General features: G+C 44.9%; 2 protein-coding genes across 3 annotated transcripts in view; one reads left to right on the plus strand and one right to left on the minus strand.

Moving 5' to 3' along the window:
- Positions 1 to 1,126: 1,126 nt before the first annotated feature.
- On the minus strand, positions 1,127 to 14,019 carry LOC310761190 (acetylserotonin O-methyltransferase-like). Its single transcript, XM_083610971.1, has 8 exons — positions 13,928 to 14,019; positions 11,923 to 12,097; positions 10,069 to 10,198; positions 9,491 to 9,559; positions 7,442 to 7,560; positions 6,312 to 6,452; positions 4,931 to 5,053; positions 1,127 to 1,372 (listed from the first exon to the last, which is right to left on the minus strand). Exons 1-8 carry the CDS (start codon positions 13,997 to 13,999, stop codon positions 1,164 to 1,166), a joined length of 1,038 nt encoding a protein of 345 aa, XP_083467097.1. The 5' UTR covers positions 14,000 to 14,019; the 3' UTR covers positions 1,127 to 1,163.
- A 4,281-nt stretch (positions 14,020 to 18,300) lies between these two features.
- RFX8 (regulatory factor X8) overlaps positions 18,301 to 19,753 on the plus strand; it is a 34,070-nt gene continuing 32,617 nt past the window's right edge. The window contains exon 1 of one of the 2 annotated variants that reach the window (XM_083610717.1): positions 18,301 to 18,533. In XM_083610717.1, the coding sequence (XP_083466843.1) occupies positions 18,478 to 18,533 (56 nt within the window). In that variant the 5' untranslated portion in view covers positions 18,301 to 18,477. The remainder of the gene's footprint in view (positions 18,534 to 19,753) is intronic. The other variant, XM_083610716.1, reaches the window with a different exon arrangement.

Genomic DNA, 19,753 nt, shown 5'->3' on the forward strand with positions numbered 1-19,753 from the left:
TAAACCTTGTGGAAGGAGGCGTGTTAAGGTATATAGAAGTGTACATATGGTTGATTTGAATATGTTATTATTGAATATTATTGAGTATGTATATTATTGAATATGTATACCCAATGTATCAGCCGTCTGGGGGGTTTCACTGTTTGTGTTTTGGTGGTTGGTAAAAAATAATAATAATAATCTTTGCAAGTTCCAAGTACTCAAATAGTTTTATCTGCCATTCCTCCTTCGTTGGAATTTTCTTTCCCTTCCAATTTTTGGCAATCAACATTCTCGCAGTTATTGTAAAAATGCCCTCTTCTTATCATTTGGGATGTCTGTTGACAAAATGCCTAGGAGGAAAACTATCTGGGTTTTTTTTGCAAATGTTTGTTGGAACATTTTTTAAAGCTCCTCATAGATGGTATCTAAAAAGTTTTTAATTTTTTTACAGTCCCACCACATGTGGCACATTGTTCCCTCAGCTTGTTTGCACCTCCAGCATATATTTGAATTTGTGTTGTACATTTTTGCGAATTTGCTGGGGGTCATGTACCATCTATAAAACATCTTCATGAAGTTTTCCTTTAATGTATAACAAGCAGTGAACTTTAGATCTTTATTCCATATTTTTTCCCAAGCCGCCATCTGAATGGTGTTACCTGTCATTTAGGATGGCTACTACTGCGAATCTTTGTGTCCCAAATGGAAAGATTTGCAAACATTCTGGAATCAAGCACTTCAACCACACTTCAAAAGAGTACAGTGGTACCTCGGGTTACATACGCTTCAGGTTACATACGCTTCAGGTTACACACTCCGCTAACCCAGAAACAGTGCTTCAGGTTAAGAACTTTGCTTCAGGATAAGAACAGAAATTGGGCTCCAGCGGCGCAGCAGCAGCAGGAGGCCCCTTTAGCTAAAGTGGTGCTTCAGGTTAAGAACAGTTTCAGGTTAAGTACGGACCTCCGGAACGAATTAAGTACTTAACCTGAGGTACCACTGTATCTTGATATTCAAACTCTACTGCAAGGGACCTTGGAGTTTATGAAGTAAAAAGTGTCATGTTTGGTGTTCTGAAATAAACTGGTGTTTACAGCCGAAAGATAAATAGATGATATAACAACAAGTTTTATTGTTCTAGCATTCTCTGGACAACGCACAAGAATGATGCAGGGGAAACATTATTTTCTTCCTAAAATGGCATCATAGAGTTGGCATTTCTTTAGCTGAAACTCCTTGAAGCCAGCAGCACTGAAGAGCGCATTGTACTCTGAAGGGGTTCGCTCTTTTCCTTCGGTATGAAGCAACATCAACATGGATTGGAGGTGTGCTTCCAATGGCCCACTTTTGTCCTCGTTGAGAACTATTTCCACCACTAACACTCCACCACCTGTTTCAAAGTATATTTCATTAAGTTAGGGAAACCAAAGATAGACCATTACTTCTTTTGAGACAGCATGTTCAAAGAGCTCGGCTTCATCTTTCCAAGCATCCTGGGATCAGAAGCTCAAGTCAAACGAAAAGCAGTTTAACCTTGAGTGGCCCTACTGTATAAAAATGGAAGATCTATGTGGCAACCAAAGCAGGCTGTGAATTATAATTCATAGAATGTCCTTTTCCCCACCACTTTCGCTCCAGTAGCCTGCCTGAAATGTGCTCAGAATAGGTGCAGCAATTTCTATAGCCACTGAATTCTGATAATGCAAGTTGCTACAACTATTCACCTTGAGTTCCTAGCTTAGGAACACACATGGGCAGGGGTGGCACAAATGAAACAGGAACCTTGTTACCGTGAGAAAAACCTTAACAGCACAAACTTAATTCCCTGATACAGAAGTGACATTCTAGTCAGATCTTGGTGGAGGTGCTCTTTTATAAGAGAAAGAATGCACTTATGCAGCAAATGCTGAGATTTGTAGTATCATAGAATCATAGAGTTGGAAGAGACCACAAGGGCCATCGAGTCCAACCCCCTGCCAAGCAGGAAACACCATCAGAGCACTCCTGACATATGGTTGTCAAGCCTCTGCTTAAAGACCTCCAAAGGAGGAGACTCCACCACACTCCTTGGCAGCAAATTCCACTGTCAAACAGCTCTTACTGTCAGGAAGTTCTTCCTAATGTTTAGGTGGAATCTTCTTTCTTGTAGTTTGGAACCATTGCTCCGTGTCCGCTTCTCTGGAGCAGCAGAAAACAACCTTTCTCCCTCCTCTATGTGACATCCTTTTATATATTTGAACATGGCTATCATATCACCCCTTAACCTCCTCTTCTCCAGGCTAAACATGCCCAGCTCCCTTAGCCGTTCCTCATAAGGCATCGTTTCCAGGCCTTTGACCATTTTGGTTGCCCTCCTCTGGACACGTTCCAGTTTGTCAGTGTCCTTCTTGAACTGTGGTGCCCAGAACTGGACACAGTACTCCAGGTGAGGTCTGACCAGAGCAGAATACAGTGGCACTATTACTTCCCTTGATCTAGATGCTAGACTCCTATTGATGCAGCCCAGAATTGCATTGGCTTTTTTAGCTGCCGCGTCACACTGTTGGCTCATGTCAAGTTTGTGGTCAACCAAGACTCCTAGATCCTTTTCACATGTACTGCTCTCAAGCCAGGTGTCACCCATCTTGTATTTGTGCCTCTCATTTTTTTTGCCCAAGTGCAATACTTTACATTTCTCCCTGTTAAAATTCATCTTGTTTGTTTTGGCCCAGTTCTCTAATCTGTCAAGGTCGTTTTGAAGTGTGATCCTGTCCTCTGGGGTGTTAGCCACCCCTCCCAGTTTGGTGTCATCTGCAAATTTGATCAGGATGCCCTTGAGTCCATCATCCAAGTCGTTGATAAAGATGTTGAATAAGACCAGGCCCAAGACAGAACCCTGTGGCACCCCACTAGTCACTCTTCTCCAGGATGAAGAGGAACCATTGATGAGCACCCTTTGGGTTCGGTCAGTCAGCCAGTTACAAATCCACTGAGTGGTAGCATAGTCAAGACCGCATTTTACCAGCTTCTTTACAAGAATATCATGGGGCACCTTGTCAAATGCCTTGCTGAAATCAAGGTAGGCTACATCCACTGCGTTCCCTTCATCTACCAGGCTTGTAATTCTGTCAAAAAACCAGATCAGCTTAGTCTGACATGACTTATTTTTCAGAAATCCATGCTGACTATTGGTGATCACAGCATTCCTTTCTAGGTGCTCACAGACTGTTTGCTTAATGATCTGCTCCAGAATCTTCCCTGGTATTGATGTCAGACTGACTGGGCGGTAATTATTTGGGTCCTCTCTTTTCCCCTTTTTGAAAATAGGGACAACATTTGCCCTCCTCCAGTCTGCCGGGACTTCGCCTGTTCTCCAGGAATTCTCAAAGATGACTGCCAGTGGTTCTGAGATCACATCTGCCAATTCTTTTAATACTCTTGGATGCAGTTCATCTGGCCCTGGAGACTTGAATACATCTAGACTAGCCAAGTATTCTTGTACTATCTCCTTAGTTATTCTGGGCTGTGTTTCCTCTGCTGAATCATTTGCTCCAAATTCTTCAGGTCAGGCATTGTTTTCTTTATCGGAGAAGACTGAGGCAAAGAAGGCATTGAGGAGTATGAGCTACAGAGGGAGACATGATGCCTCCCTATGGTATATACACTCTCTCCAGAGTGGCTGGGGAAACCTAGCCAGATGGGCGGGGTATAAATAATAAAATCATCATCATCATAAGCTACAAGTCCCAGATCTTCTTATTGGTATTTTCTTATCCTGGGCTGGAGGAGCCAATGGTCTATAGTTGCAGACTGGTAGCAGGATGGAGCGTCAAGCACCAGAAAATAATCAGAAGCATTGAGATCTCACTGTAGCTGCCAATGTGTCTGCTAGAATTTAGAGACCCAGAACAGATGAGTTAATGATTGAGGCCTCTGGTCTCTGGACTGCTCAGAATAGCTAGGACTTGAACGGGGCTATCTGTTCCAAGGCCCAAGCCATGACTGTGCACATACATGTTTCCCAACTTTTGGCCATACTCTACATTTATTTTTGAAAACATTTCAGTCCCACTTTTTCTGTTCATCCAGGACACTCAAAGCACCTACAAATGAAACCCCAACCTTGACCCAATCCAAGACATGTTTTAAAATCTTTCTGTAGGCAATGCATACAGTGAGCTCTGGCTCACTAACAGACCCTCCAAGTGTCCCTATTTTCCAGGGACGCCCCTGATTTAGAGAAGCTGTCCTGGTTTCTGATTTGATCCCAGAATGTCCCACTTTTCTTTAGGACGTCCCTATTTTCATTGGAGAAATGTTGGTGGGTATGGAGTTATCCAACCCCATAGCCATCGGAAGGCAATCCTGTATACAGAAGGGTTTTTATGTTTAATGTTTTATTATGTTATTATATATATATTCAAAAAGGGACGCGGGTGGCGCTGTGGGTTAAACCACAGAGCCTAGGACTTGCCGATCAGAAGGTCGGCAGTTCGAATTCCCGCGATGGGGTGAGCTCCCGTTGCTCGGTCCCTGCTCCTGCCAATCTAGCAGTTCGAAAGCACGTCATGTGCAAGTAGATAAATAGGGACCGCTCCGGTGGGAAGGTAAATGGCGTTTCCGTGTGCTGCTCTGGTTCGCCAGAAGCAGCTTAGTCATGCTGGCCACATAACCTGGAAGCTGTCTGCGGACAAACGCCGGCTCCCTCGGCCTATAGAGCGAGATGAGCGCGCAACCCCAGAGTCAGTCATGACTGGCCCGTACGGGCAGGGGTACCTTTACCTTTTTATATATTCAAAGCTTCTCAGAGTTGCTTGGGCAACCCAGTAAGATGTGTGGGGTATAAATAGTAAAATTATCGTTATGGAATGGGACGTCCCTATTTTCATCAGAGAAATGTTGGAGGGTATGCACTTGTTGTCCACCACAGCTGCAGTTTTGGCCAGTCCTGCCGTATAAACACACGTACCAGGCTTGCAGGCCTTGTGGAGTCTGGTTAACAGCTGCACACACTTCTCGTCGTCCCAGTCATGCAGGATCCTAGCCAAAATATAGAGGTCAGCTTCCGGAATTGGGTCTTTAAAAAAATTCCCTGTAATAAAATGGGCAGATGGTAAATTAAAGCAAGGGGTTCAATTAAATAGTTGAGCTCTACCCTTCAAAAATACCCTGATTATAAATCTGGTGCCAGCAGAATATGTCATTCTTGATTTCTAAGGCTTTTTACACACCGTAACTTCAAGGCACATTCAAAGGACATTCTTCCCCTCAAAGAGTTCTGGGCGCCACAGTTTGCTAAGAGTGCTGGGAACTGTAGTTATGTAAGGTCAGCAGCCTGAACAAACTAAGCTCCCAGGACTCTTTGACTGTTAGAGTGGTAAAGAGAGATTTAAATGTAAGGCATGGATATGACTATTATCTAACACAAAGGAATAAGCAGAATTATGAAGCAGAATTCACCGCTCAAAGCACAACCACACTTGGATTTTGTTCTGAATCCATTTTACTCTCTAGTAGGTGAATAATAAGGTATGGGATGTTTTAGGTCTACCCATACCTCCTTTCCTTTCCAAGATGATCTAATGATCTGAGGCGCCAACATTTGAGGGAACAGGAGTGTCAGCTTGGCCCTGGCACTGAAATTTGTGGGTGCCCAGTCCCTTCATGGGTAATTTTGTGGGTGCTTGGGCACCCAAGGTCCCAGGGAGTTGGCACCTAAGCGAGCAAGAATGGAGGGGGCAATGTCCCAACGTTGCACGTGTGATGTCAAGACATTGGGAGGAGCCGCGGAGGAGCCAAACATGGTGGCAGTGCAGCTTCAATGTCTGGGGGGGGGTCCTCCTCCTCTTCCTACCACCATGACTGGTTCTCTGCTCCTTCCTCTCCGCAACAGGTAGAGGAGGAGAAGGAATTGGAGCTGTGCAGTGCTTAGCCTCCTCCGTCTCCACCTCCTCCTCTACCTGAGCCAGTGTGGTGTAGTGGTTAAGAGCGGTAGACTCGTAATCTGGGGAACCGGGTTCGCGTCTCCGCTCTTCCACCTGCAGCTGCTGGGTGACCTTGGGCTAGTCACACTTCTCTGAAGTCTCTCAGCCTCACTCACCTCACAGAGTGTTTGTTGTGGGGGAGGAAGGGAAAGGAGAACGTTAGCCACTTTGAGACTCGTTCGGGTAGTGATAAAGCGGGATATCAAATCCAAACTCTTCTTCTTCTTTCCTTCCTCCTCCTCCTCCTCCTCCTCCTTTGAACATGGGAGAATCCCGGCCCCCTCCCCAAAAATATGGGGAGGGGAGGGCTCAGCCCCTAGGACATGGTATTCCTGGTAATGACACATCAGAACAAACCACAGTTACCCTCATGGAAAGTAATCCGGTGTTCTTCTGGGGATACGAAATGCTTCTTTGCCATTTCCACTACGTTGGGTAAGTCGAAAATGGTCACCGTAGAGTTTGGATACAATGCAATGCATTCTTTAGCCAAGCCGCAGCCACTTCCTTCAAGGGAGAACAAGGAAAAACAAAAATGAAAACCTCTGTGCATCTCAAAGCTTCTTTCAAACACTCCTGTTTAAAATATCAGGACATCACCTCAGGTAAGTGCCTCTCCAACCGTTTCATGGGCAGGGACACACGTCACCACCTGAGTAGCTTCAGGGATTTGACAGGATTGAACTTGTGCCACAGATTATTCAGGATATAAGCAGATCAAAATATGTAAACACAATACAGTGGAGCAATATTTTATTATTTATTTATGGCATCCATATCCTCCCCCCCGCCCACCATAACACAATTACTTGGAGTAGCATAGCATAGAATAGAATATTTCAAAATTAAACTACAAGATTAGGATATTGCCATTGGAAAGCAACCACAATTCATTGCGTACAAGGAGGGCGGGGGGAAAGACTGCAGGTAGAATAAGGATAGGCAGAAATGATTAGCAAGGATAACCCTCGATGTCAAGTTTGGGGAGGAGACAGAGCCAGTGTTTCCCAAACTTTGGTCTCCAGCTGTTTTTGGACTACAATTCCCATCATCCCTAACCACTGGTCTTTCTAGCTAGGGATGATGGGAGTTGTAATCCAAAAACAGCTGGGGACCCAAGTTTGCGAAATACTAGGTTAGAATGAACAGATTCAAAACAGATAGTCAAGGAGAAGAACGCTGCAGGACAAGAGGATAAACTTGACCAAAAAAATTACTCAACATGTCCTGACATATGAAAACTAATAGAGGAAAACAGCTGGGAGGCAAATAGAGTAATACCACTGAAGGATGTTTTCAACAGGAGAGCAGAAATAATATGTTCCTTCTTGTTATCACCCATCTTTGGAATTTTTGTGGTCTTGTTTTGAATCTTTTTGCTGTTAATGGCTAAACTGTACCAGAATAGGGCACCCACGAGACACCCACATGACGTTGACAGGCAGAAAAAGAAAGACAGATGAGGCCTTTTCAGCTTGCTCCTGTCTGGAACTCACCTCCCAAATCGCAAATGAGTGGGAAGTGAGAAAGATTGAAGGCAGCCATCAAATCTCTGCCCCACAGATGCCAATTGGAATTCATGCTGTGAGAGAACCTTTTCATCTCGACCTCTGACCTGTAGATTCAAAATGACTTTGGCAGGTAAGCGGAAACAATACCCACGTGCAGCCTGATTTGTAATTTAGGGCTTGACTCTCAATCACACAGTCATGCTCTGGGCAAACACCACAAAGCCCCAGTTGCTCTGTCATCTGCTGTGCTGGAAGGAATGATTTCAGGAAATTCTTTGCCTGAAGCGATATATGACTTATTGCCACTTCTAGACTGTCATTGTTTTACAGGAGGGACTGAAGAGCATACTGGGAAATTCAGTTTTAAGGAATTAAAACGAAATAAGACGCTCCAGTGCAACAGACCCACTTTAAAAAAGGAACTGATTTTTTTTTTAAGTTTGGAAAATGATGGGGAAATAAACTGAAATGTGTGGAAGGAATAACCTGATTATCTGGAAGGATGTATGAACAGCCTGCAAGAAAATCAGGAAGGATGCAGGAAGAATGTTCATTGTCAAATGCTGTATTTTTCGCTCTATAAGACGCACCTAGTTTTTGGAGGAGGAAAACAAGAAAAAAAATATTCTGAATCTCAGAAGTCAGAACAGCGAGAGGGATTGCTGCGCAGCGAAAGCAGCGATCCCTCTCGCTGTTCTGGCTTCTGTTATAGCTGCGCAGTCTGCATTCGCTCCATAAGGATGCACACACATTTCCCCTTACTTTTTAGGAGGGAAAAAGTGAGTCTTATAGAGCAAAAAATACGGTAATCTCCCCACAGCCAGACAAACAGGTATGCTCCTAACAACCGAAGTGCTCAATAAATAGGTCATCTGCAAGACCCATGGTATCCGGTCCCATGGTGTCTGGGTGACTGAAGTGCTCTAACCAGTTGTGATTGAAATCCAACCAGAATTGGCCCAGGATGTGCAAATCCCAGGCAAAGGCCACTGAAAACATTGTTCCCAGCATTGCTGGAGAAATACTAAAAATGCTAGAAAGGGGGGCTATGGGGGCCGTCTGGTACCCTTTCAAATGTCTGGATTGTATGCACATTCCCAGAGATGTTTCCTACAACTGCACAATTGTTCAGTCTGACAAGAATGACCATTCCCCACATCAAATGGCCACCTTTTGCATGGTCATGCGCAGCCCCCCAGATCCCAGTGTGACTCCTAGTAGTTCAGGCTGGCTTCATCCTCCCCAGGCTGGATACCTGGAGGTCTCCGCCTACCTCAGCCAATCGTCCAATCCCGCCTGGGGAGGCGTTGCCAGGGGATCGGCCAGGTAAGGGGAGGGACCACTCTGCCCACACAACAGAAGGTGAATCCTACCTGCGAAGCGTCAGTTGGCTTCAGAGCTTCTCCCACCCTGCCCTCCCTCAGTTAAGTCTTCTTTTGCAGGTTAACCTCTTCTCCACAGGTACGCAGGCGCTGCTACATCAGGGCCAGAAAGGAATTTTCCTGCACTGGCAGGTTTTGCCTTTTCCGTAGCAAAACGTCACAACTTTGGCAGTTTCAGGCCTTGGGCGGAATCCTTTAGTCTATCTTCCTAAATGGGGGGGGGGGACATGAACCAGTGACCCACACCCCCCTTGCGGCGGTGATACCAGGGTTCCCCGTTGAGGGGAGGCATTGGCCATATGCCGAGAGGTTGTCATTGCTCTTCCCTCCAACGGCAGCGAAACGGGGGGCTGGCTCTCTGCTTGAACATATGTTCTCCAGAGCCAGCCCAATCCCCACATATTCTGGATAACCCTGATGTCTCCCAGATCCCCGGCTGGGGACTGGGAAGGATAAACGCCCAATGCCTGAGCCAAGGTCTCCCTACATCTGGAACTTAATAAAGTTGTGGCCAGTTTTAATCCCATAGCACGTTGTCTTGAGGCATTATTCTGCTTGGGGGCCGCCTCGGGTTGGGGGCCGCCTGTCCACGCAAACACCCATTCCCTAAAAGGTAAGAACTCCCGCCTCTAAAAAAAAACCCTTCTTTTACCTAAAAAGGACATCAAATAAATTGTCAGATGAATCGCCATATATTTTCCCAACCGGGCTTTTTCCTTGCCTGAAACAGAACATTTGTTTTAATTGAGTGAAAATTAGGTAACATGATGACCAAAGTAAATTCCAGATGTTCCCACCACCACCTGAAAACAGAATACATTGCACAAACAATTACATGTATTGTTTTAAACCAGTGCTTCCCAGACTTGGGTTGCCAGTTATTTTGGGACTATAGTTCCCATCATCCCGGACCACTGGTCTTGCTAGCAAGGAAAGATGGGAGTTGGAGTCCAGAAACAGCCAGAGACCAGAATCCGAGTAACACTTTTAAACTGTAGCTGTAAAAATCACAGGGTTCTTTCCCAAACCAGCTTTTATCTGAATTGAGAAAAAGAACAACTTAGATGCATTTTAAGCTAAAAATGTCAACACAGTCTTAGCTTTATCACTTTCAACAGTTGGCATCTTGACGTTCCTCATGGCAATCATCTTCCAAAGGCAGTTCAGCATTTCATTGCAAAGAGCCATTTTCTACATGAGTACACAGAGCTAGACACACACACCCCTTACCTCACTGCATCTGTCAAGTAGTTCAAATTCGGAAATGTGATTTCGGAGAAGAACATCATATGATGATACTGAGACTTTGGGCTCGATTCAGCAAGGTAGAGATTGGAAAAATCTGTGCTTCCATAAAGAGCTGATAGAAGGGAACAAAGAAATCAATGTTTTCACACCTTTGCAGAAGGCAAGTTTTCCTCCCTAACTGCAACTGTGTGAACAAAATGTCTGAAGCAACAACTCACAAATAAACGATCTAAAGCCCTGAAAGTAGTAAGATGAAGCCAAGTGAACATCCCTTTCCTACACAAACTAGTAATTCTTCAGAAAAGAGCAAAGCATCAAGTTCATTAGCTATAATTGTGATGACATTTATTTCCATTTCATTTCCTAATGGGTGAGCTCAAAAGCTTATTATTTAAGACAATACAACTTAGATTTTAGCCGGAGAGTGCTTTGTGTTTCAAGGTGCTTCCAGGCAGAGCTTTAACAAACATCCTCCTGCTCCTGCCTCCTCCTCTGTCTTCTGCTACTCTAGGAGAGTCCCAGGTGGGGGTGCTCAACATTCCTGCCTCTGATAATAACAGTGATTAAGTAATCAAGCATCCTCAGCAATGGTGCTGCCTGCCAAGTGCTGAAGCATTAGAGCTACCTCTGCATTTTGTGCTCTAACTTTCTTCAGAAAAGTCTGGTTTTCCTTTTTAAAAAAGTCTGGGGGGCCCTGCTGGCATGTGCACCCCTTTCACGAGCCCTCCTGGGAAAGACCCCGTCTGAAACCCTGAAGAACCACTACCAGTCAGAGTGGAGACAATACTGAGCTAGATAGACCAATGTTAGCTGAGGTTGAATCCTGACAGGACAGAAGTACTGGTTTTGGGGGACAGGGGGTGGGCGGGGGTGGGGGATTCCCTGGTCCTGAATGGGGTAACTGTGCCCCTGAAGGACCAGGTGCGCAGCCTGGGAGTTATTTTGGACTCACAGCTGTCCATGGAGGTGCAGGTTAATTCTGTGTCCAGGGTGGCTGTCTACCATCTCCACCTGGTACGCAGGCTAAGATCCTACCTGCCCACAGACTGTCTTGCCAGAGTGGTGCATGCTCTAGTTATCTCCTGCTTGGACTGCTGCAATGCACTCTATGTGGGGCTACCTTTGAAGGTGACCCGGAAACTGCAATTAATCCAGAATGCAGCAGCTAGACTGGTGACTGGGAGTGGCCGCTAGGACCACATAACACCGTCCTGAGAGATCTGTATTGGCTCCCAGTACGTTTCCGAGCACAATTCAAAGTGTTGGTGCTGACCTTTAAAGCCCTAAACGGCCTCGGTCCTGTATACCTGAAGGAGCGTCTCCACCCCCATCGTTCAGCCCGGACACTGAGTTCCAGCGCCGAGGCCTTCTGGCGGTTCCCTCATTGCGAGAAGTGAGGTTACAGGGAACCAGACAGAGGGCCTTCTCGGTAGTGGCGCCCACCCTGTGGAACACCCTCCCTTCAGATGTGAAGGAAATAAGCAGCTATCCTATCTTTAAAAGACATCTGAAGGGAAGTTTTTAATATTTAATGCTGTATTTTTTTAACACTTGATTGGGAGCTGCCCAGAGTGGCTGGGGAAACTCAGCCAGATGGGCGGGGTATAAATAATAAATTATTATTATTATTATTATTAGCTTCCTGCGTCTCTAGGTTCTTAGGTGTTTCCCTTATTTAGATGGCAATGTTCATGACTTCATTTGCTTCCAGTTATGGAACTAATGGCACCATTGTACACTTTAGCAGATAAGATGGCTGAAAACAGTCATCTTCAGCTACAAGTGAGTCAGAATTTTGAAACAACTTGAGTTGCTTCCTCCTTCCAATGTGGTTACCTTGGCTGCCCGTCCTCTCCACTCGCAGGAGCTTTAAGCCCACACAGGTATCCAGCAGCCTCTCCATCCCAGTGAAGCTGGTGCCCAGACGTTCAGCAATAGTTGTTGATGGCATGGGTTTGCCTGATTCCAAAAGAAGGTCAAATACTCCCAACTCAGCAGCAGTAAACATAATCTGGAAATAAATGGGGGTGGGGATTACAAAAGTGAATCCAGGTCATTTACAGCAAGGATAGAGAACCTGTGGCCATCTACATAGTGGTGGTTAACCCATGGACCTCTGGAAGCTGTTGGGTTCCCCATCAGCCACAGTCTGTATGTAGTCTAATATCTAGAGGGTCATGGGCTCCCCATCCCTGATATACAACTATGAAGGAAGAAAGGATGTTGAAAGATGTTTTTGAGACACAAAGGCTGTGTACACATTACCATTTACGCTGGCTCCAGCACGCTTCCACCTCTGGTGTTTAAAGTCAAGTACACATGACATGAACCACAATCCATCTGTATCTCGTAGCTTTTTGAGAAACACTGTTGTTTGATGCATTTCCTTTCAAACCAGCTTGCGTCCGGTTTAAAACCGAAATACACAGTTAAGCGGTGGTGTGTATGTTTCAGTCTGCACTGCACATGCACAGTTGGGCAACCTCATTTGGAGCACACAGAGTCAAAATATAGAACTTACTGGTTTCTACTGCATTGTATTACATCTGTTGTTAGTTACCTTGAATGTACAAGGAAAAGTGGAACCAAAGAACTTTTAAAAAAGGAATGTAGTAATTGCAGATCACCTGAATGAAGCTCACAGGCTGCTTGTGGTCTGCAGATCACAGTCTGGGAACCTCTGGCAATAGGGGATTGCCGTGTTAGTTTATGCCTGAACACAAAAGCCTGAGACCTGACTATTGACATTGTGCAATTAAAATGTACCTTTGGAATCTGGCCTAGTTTTGACACTGAAAATGTAAAGCCATTCTGTACGAAGTTCTCTAGGGCAAAAGCAACGAGAAAACAGACGAGTTGCTTGTATTTTTTATTCAGAGTGGCGCAAGGTGTTTGGGTGAAGCCAGGCATTTGTGACAGTCATCGGCTGCAATGTGTTTTGTCTAGCCTCTCCAAGTCTCATGCGTTCCAACAGAATAAATGGAGAATCTGGTATTTCTTCCCTATTTCTATTTCCCGTGTACAAATCATGCAATAAGAGCAGGAAAACAGATCTTGATTGCTTCAGTGCTTCATCTATTGGAAGCAGATTGTTAGCATTGCGTCCTTTAAACTGTGATTAAATGGCAATGCAGAAATTAAAATATTGAAATGTGGAATGGAGTTGACCAGGCAGTTGCCCCTTCCCTAAATCGAGTAAAATAAAATTAAAAAAATACTTAACTAACTGAGGTTCTGCCCCCCCCCAACATAATGCCTGCCCCCCCAACATAACTATGCCCATGGAAAAACAGTCTTTTTAAACATGCTCTCAGTTAGTATGACCTAGTTGGAATGCACATTTAATGAAACCTTTTTAAAAAATGTATTAAATTTTGCTATAATGAACGTGTTGTACCCACATTAACATTTTCTCAGGGTGCTTCCAGGTGATGTGTTCATTGAACATTCATTCCTATTGTTTTCAGAGAGATTAGATAGCACTATGTCAAAGAAAATGTTATCTCACCCTTTCCTATCACATTTTCCTATGACTTTACTTATTGCAAAAAATCCATCCTTTGGGGGGAGCAGGATTGTTGTGCAAAACCTCCCAATGAATCAGCTGTAATTGTGTAACCTGCATTTGCTGGTATTTTACGTGAATCCCACCCCAAATTAGTAAGAGTCTGGAAGTGCCTTCACTTTATGTTACCACAAAGAGAAACATCAAAACTAGGCCAAGTTCCAAAAGGGGAAGCAAATATGTTCAGAAAAGACAGGAATTTTAACTGCACCACCATTCATATGTAGAAAACCCTTGAGAGTTTCATTATTCATAGACATTACCCACAAATCATACCTTTGAGATTAGGCATCCGTACTTGTATTGAAGCAGGGGCTTAATACATTCAATATCTTCTGTAGAGTCCATCGGTCTTCAGTACTCTTGTCCTCTGCTGTTTAGACCACTCTTGTCTCAGTGCCACACCAATGCTTGCAATATTGCTGCGCTGTATTCACTGAACATATCAAGAGAGCCTTAGCTGGAATCAAAACAGACTCTGTGGATACTTGATAAGTTTCCTTGGATGAATTAATTGCGACAACTAGATCATAAATACCAAAAGTTATTTTCTGTGGAACTGAACTTGTTTCTTTATTTAGGTATTTTTATACCACCCTTGATTCATGATCCCATGAATTTACAAAAAAAAAGAATAGCACAACAGAAATGTAAAACACAAACAGTACATTTTGCTACACCCAGATATTGACAACATATGCCCTCGCTGAAATATATGCTTGCACCAGCCTCCAGGTAGTATAAAAACATTATGCTTCCCACAGAGCGATGCCTCTGTGAAGCTTAAGATATTGGCATGATAAAAAAAAAATCCTGTTGTTGTTGTTAGATACATAACACTTCCACAGAGCAGCAAACATTTATAAGTACATGGATGATTTCCAGGGGCAGGGAGAAGGGGGAACACAATAAAAATCACCACTCTTAACAGTATCAAAACTAATATATTTAAAAAGTAGTACAGTGGTACCTCGGGTTACATACACTTCAGGTTACATACGTTTCAGGTTACAGACTCTGCTAACCCAGAAATATTACCTCAGGTTAAGAACTTTGCTTCAGGATGAGAACAGAAATTGTGTGGCGGTGGTGCAACGGCAGCAGGAGGCCCCCTTAGCTAAAGTGGTGCTTCAGGTTAAGAACAGTTTCAGGTTAAGAACAGACCTCTGGAACAAATTAAGTACTTAACCCAAGGTACCACTGTATATTTTGGTGTATCCATATTGTAACATATGCAAGCTAAATGAAACAGCTCAACTAATAACCTCCCATAAACTTTGGTCTGCAACAGGTAAGTCAGCCTTCACCTACTTAGAGACTACAACTCCCATTAGCTCCAGTCACCATTGCTGCAATGACTGGGGCTTATGGGAGTTAGAGTCCAAAATACCCGGAGTGCACCAAGTTAGCAAAGGCTTCCTGTCAACTGCATGCAATATGCTAGCAAGGGACTACTTTTCCTGTGCCCTTTAATTTCTTCCCACTGCACTTTTCCTACTACCACTTTGCTGCTTTGCTATCACTATCCCATTTTACCTGTGTTGGGGCTCCAAGGAAGAAGTGGCAAAGCCTACATACATCATGGAGAGCAAGGCTTATAGCCTCTACACAGAGCAAAGTTCAACTAAATATCTAAACTCTTCATCTTCACGTGAGACAAAGTGGCCTTCCTTTCTGCTTTCCTTTTGATAATTTGACAGCAAGGGAATTTCCTTTGTTTTAAATCCTTTTTGCAAGCTGATTTATTGCTTGCTCTTAAACCCCCTCCACCCCCAAACAATCCATTGTTTTGCGATAAGCAAAAGACCCTCTCATTATGATGGCTCTCTGTGTGTGTACAGTACTCCATTGTGGGAGCTGGCCCTACCATTTGCAAGCCCATTTTGACAACACTGAAAGGAGAAGCAGTTAGCAAATTTAATTATTATTCATAGTGGTTTTAACTGCTAAGGAAAGGGAGTCTTTGGCTTCTGATGACAAAATAATTTGGGTAGCATGCACCTTAACCGGGGTGAAAGGAGACACACCATTTGCTGCTTCAGGCATTGAAATGTCTTGTCTGGTCCTGCACATTATCCTTGCCATGGAGACTTCAGAAACACCCCCTGGTGAAAAAATCCTATGTGAGCTAGGCTTAATATGGAAAGTGGATTGCCATTAGTGATACAGTTGGAAGAGGAACGAAGCCTGTCCTGTTACCTAGACATTCATGGGCATAGCCAGGATTTTTGTTGGTGGGGCAGGACTTTTGTTGGGGAGGGGCAGAACCAAAGTGAGTAGTCAGTTAGTTAAGTATTTCTATTGTTTTACTTGACGGGGGGGGGAGCTGCCCGCCCCTTGGCTACGCCCATGTAGACATTGTAATTATAGATCGTATTTATGCAAAAGTAAGAGAAAATCCAGAACTTTTATTTTATCTTTTATTAGGTATGTATGTATGACACAGCAGTGGGTTGCCATGGCACTTCAGCAATCAGCACATAGCCATATGTTGTATTCTTCAATCCCTGTTCAGAAAATTCTCCTCCAAAATGCCAACATATATACTCGGAACGCAATTGAACTGTATGCCTCCCAAGGTGGAAAGCAAATTACAATGACAATTGGTGATCCTGCCTGAAAGCAGTAGCCCAGCCCCCTGCAGAGCCTAGTAAAGGTAAAGGTAAAGGTAACCCTGACCATTAGGTCCAGTCGTGGACAACTCTGGGGTTGCGGCACTCATCTCGCTCTATAGGCCGAGGGAGCCGGCGTTTGTCTGCAGTCAGCTTCCGGATCATGTGGCCAGCATGACTAAGCCGCTTCTGGCGAACCAGAGCAGCGCACGGAAACACCATTTACCTTCCCGCCGGAGCGGTACCTATTTATCTACTTGCACTTTGACATGCTTTCGAATGGCTAGGTTGGCAGGAGCTGGGACCGAGCAACGGGAGCTCACCCCGTCACGGGGATTCAAACTGCTGACCTTCTGATTAGCAAGCCCTAGGCTCTGTGGTTTAACCCACAACGCCACCCGCATCCCTAGTATGATTCCTTAATTCCCATAGTGTATTTCCATAACTGAAGTAACAAAATGCACCTTCTTCTCAAGTTAAGTGTGCTGAGGGGCACGTAAGCTGGCCCTATGCACATAACCACCCAATCCTATACATATACGTTTAGAAGTAAGCCCCAAGGAATTCAACCCAGCTCACTCCCAGGTAAGTGCTAATACTGGATTGCAGGCTAGATGCATTAGTATACCCAGTGCTTTTTTCTGGGGGTACACATATCCCTAAACATTTCATGAATCTTTGTACTTTTGTCCATTTACTGTATTTATTTTTCCCGATTTGAACGGGGTGAGCTCCCGTTGCTTTCAAACTGTTAGGTTGGCAGGAGCAGGAACCGAGCAACGGGAGCTCACCCCGTTACGGGATTTGAACCGCTGACCTTCTGATTGGTAAGTCCTAGACTCTGTAGTTTAACCCACAGCGTTTCTCAGAACTAAATCCCACTGGGTATAAATAACAGCCTGATCCCATGGTATACTGCTTTTTTTCTAAAAGAAATGTTTATGGGTACTCTCATTTTGACTCAAGAAAACCACCATTTTATAGTTCAAATCGGGAAAAATAAATACAGTAAATGGACAAAAGTACAAAGATTCACGAAATGTTTAGGGATATGTGTACCCCCAGAAAAAAGCACTGGGTATACTAATGCATCTAGCCTGCAATCCAGTATTAGCACTTACCTGGGAGTGAGCTGGGTTGAATTCCTTGGGGCTTACTTCTAAACGTATATGTATAGGATTGGGTGGTTATGTGCATAGGGCCAGCTTACATGCCCCTCAGCACACTTAACTTGAGAAGAAGGTGCATTTTGTTACTTCAGTTATGGAAATACACTATGGGAATTAAGGAATCATACTAGGGATGCGGGTGGCGTTGTGGGTTAAACCACAGAGCCTAGGGCTTGCTAATCAGAAGGTCAGCAGTTTGAATCCCCGTGACGGGGTGAGCTCCCGTTGCTCGGTCCCAGCTCCTGCCAACCTAGCCATTCGAAAGCATGTCAAAGTGCAAGTAGATAAATAGGTACCGCTCCGGCGGGAAGGTAAACCGCATTTCCGTGTGCTGCTTTGGTTTGCCAGAAGTGGCTTAGTCATGCTGGCCACGTGACCCGGAAGGTGTATGCCGGCTCCCTCGGCCAATAAAGCGAGATGAGCACCGCAACCCCAGAGTCAGTCACGACTGGACCTAATGGTCAGGGGTCCCTTTACCTTTACTTTTACATATACATTGGATCAACCAACAAGTTTATTCAAGTTGGCACCTCTGCCTCTATTAGATTTTAACTCTTGTTGGCTCCACAATTCCGGGGATAAGAAGATACTTATTATAGAATAACCCCGTCCAACTCACAATAATATTTTCTCCAGGGACAGGGCCCACAACCCAACCTTATACAAGCCCACTCAGAAGTCAGTCCCATTGAGCTCAGTGCAATTTACTACCCCCCAAACGGCGGCTGCTTTATTTATGAGCCACACAGCGGGTGGGAGCGAACGCAGCTTCTGCTTCGGGTGAATGCTGTGGCAACAGACGTGAGAAGCGGCGGCCGCCCCGCCCCGCCCCCCCCCCCCAGCGCGGTTTGCTCGAGCGGCCCAATCAGCCGGCGCAGCGATCGATGGAAGGTTGCAACGCGCGGCTGCCGTCCAATCAGCGAGCGGCGCGGCTTTCCAAAGGCGGGCGCGAACGGACGCTACGTCTAGAGCCCGGCGTCTAAAATAAACAGCGGAGGAACCAGCGGCGCGCGCGGAGCGGCTCGGGACGCCTGTGCGCAGCGGGATGGCCGAGCATTTCCCCGGCGGCTGTAGTAACATATACCAGCCCATTACTCAGTGGTAGGTGTCCTCAGCACCACCACGACCTCATTTCCTGGAGGTGGAGGCGTCTCTTTATCAGCAGTCCTGCTGCTTTTTAGCCCCGCGAGCTGCGAGTGCTGCCTGCTTCTCATTGCAGCAGCAGCAGCTGAAGGGAAAGCCGAGCTGCTTGGCTCTGGGGTGGGCCGACAGAAAGCGAGCGACCTGATAAATGACGTGTCAGGAGGAGGAAATTGGTGAATAAGTTTGTTCCTCACCCATTGCCGGGTTTACGTATAAGCTAAACAAGCTACAGCTTAGGGCCCCACTTTCTTGGGGGCTCAAAAAAAAATTAAAGGGGAAAAAAAACACAACTGCATGTACATTTCCAAAATATAAGTTAAATAAAATAAAACCTACATACAGCAACAGTGTTTTGTGTTGTATAGGCTCCTATGATGTAAGTAATGGGCCCCCCCCCCGCTTTGCCTAAAATATCTCTGCTTTGCACATTTCTATATATAGGGGGCCTACATTCTGCATGGACTGGTTGCATGCATAAATTACCATTTAGCATATATTCAACACAAAAAACAACGATGTTGAGAGAGGACAGCTGGACATGTAAAGGGCCATATTACCTTCAGTAGCTTAGGGCCTCATCAAACCTAAATCTGGCCCTGCCCCACCCCACCCAAAAAATAAGTTTCAAGAGACTATGCGCAGTGCAGTATTACAGCTGCCTCTAGACCATTGTATTGTGCAGCTCAGAATCTGCATGCTTTGATGAGGGGTAGCATCTCTCTAAAGTCCTGGGCAAAAGTCTCTCTCCCAGATGCTGTGCTCTGCCAATGAGCTTGTGGCCCTTCCCTCACAATACATTTGCAAACACGGATTTTGTCACAGTGTTTCCTGAAGGGGCATTTCGCTGCATTTAAAACAAAAAACAAAAACACCTTACACAATTTGCCATGTGGTTCAGTGTTCCCACCAGCTCCGGAAGTTGGAAATAATTGTGCTGTTTGTTTTGGTTGTTGAATAGATAGCCCTCAAATGGCATCCTTCAAACCTGTTTTTAATGACACCCGTGCTATTGTGTAATACCTTTGATTGGGCATAAGCTGAGAGCAAAAGTGTGATGTCTGAGGAAACCAGCTTGTTAAACCAAAGTAGGTTTTGGTCTGGTCAGCGTCTGAATAGGAGATGCCACAAGTTCCATGATGGGGAAAAGGTGGGCTATATATATATATATATATATATAT

This window comes from Podarcis filfolensis (genome assembly GCF_964270895.1).
Source record: "Podarcis filfolensis genome assembly, chromosome: 4".
NCBI classification, from domain to species: Eukaryota; Metazoa; Chordata; class Lepidosauria; order Squamata; family Lacertidae; genus Podarcis; species Podarcis filfolensis.